General features: G+C 34.2%; 1 protein-coding gene across 3 annotated transcripts in view; it reads left to right on the plus strand.

The window, feature by feature from the left end:
* The window catches only part of cyp39a1 (cytochrome P450, family 39, subfamily A, polypeptide 1), a 19,125-nt gene extending 11,983 nt beyond the window's left edge, over positions 1-7,142 (plus strand). Inside the window, exons 8-12 of one of the 3 annotated variants that reach the window (XM_016470802.1) lie at positions 558-691; positions 914-1,009; positions 2,011-2,099; positions 5,107-5,194; positions 6,228-7,142. In XM_016470802.1, the coding sequence (XP_016326288.1) occupies positions 558-691; positions 914-1,009; positions 2,011-2,099; positions 5,107-5,194; positions 6,228-6,296 (476 nt within the window). In that variant the 3' untranslated portion in view covers positions 6,297-7,142. Of the gene's footprint in view, positions 1-557; positions 692-913; positions 1,010-2,010; positions 2,100-2,480; positions 2,691-5,106; positions 5,195-6,227 lie in introns of those variants that run through there. The other 2 variants (XM_016470804.1, XM_016470803.1) reach the window with 2 other exon arrangements.
* The last annotated feature ends 613 nt before the right edge of the window (positions 7,143-7,755 follow it).

The following is a 7,755-nucleotide window of genomic DNA, read 5'->3' on the forward strand; positions in this document are numbered from 1 at the left end:
TTTTAATAAATCTGCAAAAATGTCAACGATTCTGTGTTTTTCTGTCAATATGGGGTGCTGTGTGTACATTAATGAGGGAAAAAAATTAACTTAAATGATTTTAGCAAATGGCTGCAATATAACAAAGAGTAAAAAATTTAAGGGGGTCTGAATACTTTCCGTACCCACTGTATATATATTTTTTTTTCAGCTATCTTTGATCTCTCTCTCCGAGGCCTCTTATACATTAAACTTCCTCCATTATCCACTAGAGGGCAGAAAACTCTTATGCATTGTGTTTGACAAGTCTTACAGTACATTTCAATTTTTTTTGCATTATATGTTACAAAAATAAGACAAATTTTCCCATATGCACTTATAAACATGATTTGCATACATGCACCTCTATATGCACAACGCAAAAGCAGACGACAGTTAAATATAACTGTACAAATGTGTTTCACTGTGCTTCTGTTTAGGCTTTGTTACTGAATGAAACTTTCTCTTAAGCACACATCACTAGTACTTAAAGCTATGGATAGTCAATATTGTGCTGGTGTGTTTGCTTTGCATTCAAGACAAAGAGAAGACAAAGGTGACCCTAGATGACTTACAGCACATGCCATATGTGAAGTGGTGTATCATGGAAGCCATTCGGCTGAGGGCCCCTGGAGCCATCACTCGTAAAGTAGTGCGGCCTCTCAAATTACAGGTCAGCCATGACAGATTATTCATCTTACAATGCATTTTATTTCAGTGTTTTTATGCATAGGTCTATAAGTGCAGTCTGTGTATATAGAGCTGTATATTAATAATTATATATCAGTATATTGAGATCTGCCCTTTTGACTCACACAGGCTACAAAGCAAACATTACCAGGCTTTTTTTTTTCTCTCAGCTAAAAAAACTGTATGCATGTTTACTGCTTTTCAGAATTATGTTATCCCACCTGGAGACCTGCTGATGTTGTCTCCCTACTGGGCTCACCGAAACCCCAAGTATTTCCCAGACCCGGAAGATTTCAAACCTGTGAGTAACTTCACTCTTCTGAATGAGCTCAGCCACAGGATGAGGTTAACACAAATTCCTCTATAAACCAAAATAAAATAGACACAAGACACATGCTCATAAAATGTTTTTTTTTTATATAGCAGGTAAAGTGCTTTACTATTAAATGTTCCTGTACTTTTTTATTTTTTTTATGTAGTTTGTTTTGCTCTATGATGGAACCGGCATCTCTTTTATTGGTATTTTCTTTCAATAAAACTTCCTCCTTCTATTTTGTCTGTGAATTCCATTGTGAGTGCTGGTCACAATGTGCTTGAAAACTCCAGCTGTGCTCCATTAAAACATAAATAATAGGTCTGTATGTGTTCAAGGAAAGCCTGACAGTTATCTTTACAATTAACCTTACGGCAAACGCCTATAGAGATTCCATTACACTTCTGTCTACTAATGTCTTAAAGGAAATAGCATAGCTCACAGAGACTGGGTCAGACCTACATCTATATGTTTTAAATGCTGTTTTTAGCAAAAGATATGTTTAGCTTCAAATCAACTCTCTTCTATACAGTGGAAATGCATTTAAATGAGTGCATTCATGGGTAAAGAGTAAAGAATGTATTTAAAGAGTGCATTCATGGGTCACTTTCTTCTTTTTCCTTAATGGAATCAAAATATTTTACACAATGAATAGATATGGTTGATGACTAAATGGACATTCAGTGGTCTTTTGCATTGGAAAACTATTGTTTTGAATCTATGAAAATCTTGGAAGGCAGGACTTTTTGACCAGTTTGAAAGACTTCTAAGTTTGTTGATGCAACTTAAGAGCAATTATTCATTTATGCCCACAATAAAGCTGCATTAGTGAACAGATGGACATTGCATTGAGAGTTATTTAGAGATTATGTAAATATGTCTTGTTATTAAATTAAATCTTGGAGTACTGGAAGACAGGCTCAAATGGTGTATTCTGGACTGGCCCTTGTCTGGGTTGATTATTTTTAATGAAACTTTTCTTCCCACAGGAACGATGGGAAAAGGCAGACTTAGAAAAGAATGTCCACTTGGAAGGGTTTGTGGCATTTGGAGGGGGGAAAAATCAGTGCCCAGGAAGGTAAGAAAAACTCTTGTGTTTATACAAAATAATCATCATGTACACTCAAAAATAATAACATTCAATGAACTTAATTAAATCAAGGAACGTATTCCATGCTACTGAATATAATTACTATAACTGAATATATAAATAATAATTTTTTTCATGTCTACTAGATAATTTTGTCTCAAAGTAATAAATGTATATATTTATATTTCATTTTGAGTTTTTCTTTTCAGACATTTGCTATTAATATTGTAGAATGCAACATGTTGCAACACATTAATTGATAGTAAAATGTAAAATGATTAGTTTAGTTATTTTAATTCATAAAATTTGCTTTGCATTTTTTATTTATTTATTTATTTTTTCTTAGTGCATTTTGTTTCTTTTCCACAGCTTCACTGAACTTTGCACAAATAACACAATTGAACTTGTTGCATTATTCATGAAGTCAGTTCAGAGATGTTTGGGATTTCAAACCATGCACATCTGACCCGGTTGCATTTTAGTTCCTTTTCCAGTAGGGAAAGACCTAAATATATAAAAATGTCAGTCAAAATGATGTTTAAGCAAGCAATAAAATTTTATTCAGCAATAAAATCAGACAGTAATGGTATTATACTTATCAAAACTTCTCTAGTTTAAATCATGCAACAACAAAAAAGGCTTTTTTAAGAGCGGTTCAGCTAATGCTCTTGTGTTCTAGAGTAAAAAAAAACAAGTGATATGATAAAGGCTCTTTTAACTGTAAGCAGGACTACATCCTCCATTTTGAGCATTATAAAAATAAAATACTTTTTCATTTAAAACATAATAAAAACAAAGTTTATGAAAGTTGGAATCGCCTTTTGTGAGTTGGGGGCTGTTTTGCCCTCTAGCAAGGTTTGGTGGTTTGGTCTTTGGCCTGTAGCAGGAACGTTATGGGTTCAACTTGGCCTATAGCAAATGCCACAAGCTGCACCAGCCCATCTTTCCCCTTTGGCTCTCTTGCTGAGAATGTCAGTTCCCTTAGGTTATTTACACCAAGACTGGCACAAAAAAGTTCATTGCTGTTACCACCAAGAACTTTATCAGGGTGTGATTTGAATTACAAGCGATACTTGTTAATCATTGAGCTGCATTATTGATAGTGTGCACTATGGCTCCATTCCTGGTATACTGCCATATTGATATAGATTCATGGCACTGCTTTTATGTTGTACTGAGCATTCTTGGCCCTTATGTCCCAGCCCTTTGGGCCCCTACTGATGACATCATGAAGGCCCTGGGGAGTGTGCGGCCAGGGTCAGTATGACGTTAATAGAGCCGTATAAAGACTGGGAGAACTTTCCCAGCTGCACAGGAAGATCAAAAGCATAGGCACAGACCAATGACCTTTCGAAACCCACCAGAACAGATGCATCTACGTTCATCAGTCTGGGAATATATGAGAGGGAGAAACAGAAGTAAGAGAGAGGTGGAGTAATATAGAGAAAAAGGAGATAAAGTTTTTTTTTTTATTCTCTGTTGCTGTTTGGTCTTTTTTGACCAAACAATTATTATTATTATTATTTTTTATGTTTTACTTCATTGCAAGGATATGGAACTTGGTAAAGGTTTTGGCGCTTATTATGTGAACACACACACACACACACACACACACAAAATCATGGACATGATTCAAAAAGGTTAAATGGTCCTTAAAAAAAAAAGTCACACTTTACTGTCATTGGAAAAGAATGGGAAATTAATCTTGTTTGGTACTGCACTCAAACAAAATCTTACTGAAAGCTAATTTTTTGAGATATCAACCTCAAATTTGTTTAGATTTATGGCTTTGATTTTTACATCACACAAATTTAGTAAAACGGAGTAAAACATGTTATGGAAAATATATTTTTCATATTACATTTTTGTGCATTTTTCATAATTAACTTAATTTTCTATAATTTTTTTCAAGTTTTTTGAGTCAATGCTCAAAAAAGTGGTTAAAAGGGAAAAAAAGTTTCACAACTATTCCATAAATATAATTTAGTACCATAAAATCCCCTAAAACTCTAAAATATGAAATTATCAAACTAAAACATAGTACATTCATTTCATTGGAAAACAAATCCATCCTTTTTGACCACCATGTGAGCATCACCAGAGGGTTAATAATAATTTTTATAATAAAAAACATTATAAATGATATATGATATAATAAATTAATTACAACAAAAATTAATTATATGAATAAATATAAAAATCAATATAAAATTCATTCTCCACTATAAAAACATATGTGAGTGTGGACTGTCACATTCTCTCTAGAATAATTTCATATGCCATTGAAATATTTAATCCATACCAACTTCCTGCATTCAAATGTCACATTGTCATGAGGCGGCTTTGTAATGATTACTCAGGCTTGTACAGATCTCTTAGCTGGACGCTGCCATAAATGAGTACACTTGAGTGTGGCAAACCCACATATTTCATTTTCCCTCTCTCAATCTGATTTGATTTTGATAATTTTAGGAGATTGGCTACTTGCGTCACGAACACAGTGCCCCTGAATGAGTCACGGCCCTCAAGGTTATTTGGGCTGATTATTTCAAGAAACATGACTTGCATCTCTCGCCCTCCCTTTATTGCCTCCCATTATTCCTTTCTGTCTCACCCAGGAACTATTTTGTTCTCCATGCTTTAATTCATGCACTTCGATTCACCTGATATTCCTCCTCTCCAGTCCGCCTCCAAACAAGGCCACTGTGGCTATGAATGCACCTGGAATTTGAACGCAAAACAAGACATTCATTCACATTTTGCTTTTCTACCTGCAATTTCAATCACGGTTTTCCCAGTGTTCAGCAGCACTCAAGGGAGGGTGCAATGGCAGCTTGCAATATTCCATCAGAATACTAATACACACAGTACTATTCAAACCGGCTTGTGAAGTGATGAGCACTTCAGTATGATGAGTTTTTCTTTCTTAATGAGAAAGAGCACATTAAAAAGAAAGTGACAATAAGAAGCACGTGCTGTTTATTTGTGTCAACAGGTGGTACGCTGTTATGGAATTGCATATGTTTGTGGCACTCATCCTCTACAAGTTTGAATTCACCCCGCTGGATCCAGTACCCAAACCGGTAAGAGGCCCGAGAAAGAGTAACGTCCAATGGAGAATGGTAAATAAGCCTTGAAAGAGATGGCTTCAAAGTAGGCATCAGGTTAATCATTTCCAGATGTGTTCCTATGGCAGTATTTACCCGACAACAGCCCAATCTAATGCTTAAGCAGCGTCCTGCTCTTTACCCTTGCAATTCTCAGGCCTGACCAAAAATAGCTTTGTACGTTTCGCCCACCAACGGCTAAGTTCATACGAGGAACGTGGATCTATTTTATGGGTCATTAATGTATACTTTCGGTGGGGAACAAGATTTGTTTTACAGCAACTTGATAAATACATAATAAATTGATAAATAATTTTAGATTTTTCTTTTTTGTAATTTTTATTATCAAACCCAGACAGAACAAAACCAATCCAAATAAATAAATAAATACATACACTACTGTTTAAAAGTTTGGGGTCAGTAAAAAAAAAAAAAAAAAATTGTTAATACTTTTATTCAGCAAGGATGCATTCAATTTATAATGTTACAAAAAAATCTATTTCATATAAATGCTTTTCTTTTGAACTTTATATGCATCAAACCGTCTTGAAAAAAATCATTTCAGCATTGGTAATAATAAGAAATGTTTCTTGAGCAGCAAATCAGCATATTAGATTCATTTCTGAATGATCATGTGGCACTGAAGACTGGAGTAATGGCAGCTGAAAATTCAGCTTTGCCACAGGAATAAATTACATTTTGAAATATATTAAAATAAACACCTTTTATTTTAATTTGCAATAATATTTCTGTTTACTATTACTGTTTTAGTTAATTTTTTATCAAATAAATGCAAGAGACCTCTTTCAAAAACATTTAAAATATCTTACCAACCCCAAATTTTGAACAGTATTGCATTAGATATATAGATATTTGGATAAAACCAAAAATAGTTAGAAAAGTTAAATCTTTACTTACAGATTACTTAGATAGAATATACTTAGTAGCATTGTATATTTTATTTATGTGGTCACTGCACTTGATAAATATATGCATCTGGTTCTTGCAGAGCCCTCTGCATTTGGTGGGAACCCAGCAGCCAGACGGACCCTGTACAGTGAGATACAAGCATAGATAGAGCGCTCATGTTTAGAGGCCTGTGCTACTGCTTTAGAGCTTTGTTGACAGTCTTGACACAAGAGTTGCAGAGATCAACCGCATATCCTGGGCTTCAAAGGTTTGAAGCATCATGGTGAATGTTAAACAGTGACTTGGACACAGGCAAATACTATATCCCTCTAAAAGAAACCAGAAAATCACACAATGCTAAAGGTAATTTAGGATATTAGCTTTAATATATATTACAGTTTTGTTGGGTCAACCTCTTGTATAACTGATGGCATAATAGAGATTATATATATCAGAAAGCATGAGGTTGTGGAAATTCCTTTCCCAGACTGAGAGACTTTATCATTTTCAGGATGTATGAAATAAACAAAATGTATTGCTGTATGTGACTGCTGTCATATAATACAGTTAAACATCTTGTGCACGAAATAGATGGAATAAAGACAAGTTTATAGACAACTTACTAACTAAGTGGAGGTTCTCTTTTGTGAAGCAGAAATATGTAAACACATTATTATGTGTATAAACACCATGCTTCTTTTTCTGTAGTGGTGAAAAGTATTGTTTCTATAAACACATCTGTCTTGTAGGCTGTAAGTTCTTTACTGCATCTGTGTACACGCATTTCTGGATAATATTACATAATATTACATGACATAAGTTGGAGTAATTTTATGTGCTCGGATGCAAGCATCTTTAATTCGTAAGTCAAATAGAATGTTTACATGCATTAAATATATACTTGATTTAATCAATCGCTGGTATTGTATACATTTGGAAGATGAAAATCCTTTGTGATACTTTGCAGTGCATTTCACTAAATAACAAGTTTAACTGTGTTGGAATAAAGAACATGTTTTGCTGCAGAAGTTTTCTTCTTTATATTTCAATTTACTTGAACAACCATGCTGTGATTTTGCCAAGCAGACATCATCTTTTGTTGGTCTTAGAACAAAATTCCTGTCAAACAAACATAGCCTAACCTTAAAATCGTATTGGATAGGAATGTTTTTCCAGGACCATCAAGGATGTTGGATCCAGGAACATGGCCTACTTTGCAAAATCAAAGACTCCTCAAGCACAACATTCCAGAGATGTTTAGCAGAAGGCCAATGTTAAACATGGATACTAGACTCAAAAGTGGAGTGACGTAACAAAATAAAACATTAGTGCGAGGCCATTTAATTTGACACTTCTGTTCCTTCTTATAATATGTCATTTAACATTCATTGACACAAATAATAATACACAGGCACACACACAAACATTTTTGCATCTCAGAAATGATTGTTGTCCTGTGAATCCTTTATATTTTTACACAGAAACTTCAGTTGTCACATAATGAGGTTTATATGTATGATGAAATGGTAAGTGATATAAAGATCTATAGCATTATGATCTATAGCTAGATCATAATGAGGTAAACTGGTGATGTTACTCACCTTTTTTAAATGACCAGAGCATAAGAT

Source organism: Sinocyclocheilus anshuiensis, unplaced genomic scaffold (genome assembly GCF_001515605.1).
Source record: "Sinocyclocheilus anshuiensis isolate Anshui unplaced genomic scaffold, SAMN03320099.WGS_v1.1 scaffold2322, whole genome shotgun sequence".
NCBI classification, from domain to species: Eukaryota; Metazoa; Chordata; class Actinopteri; order Cypriniformes; family Cyprinidae; genus Sinocyclocheilus; species Sinocyclocheilus anshuiensis.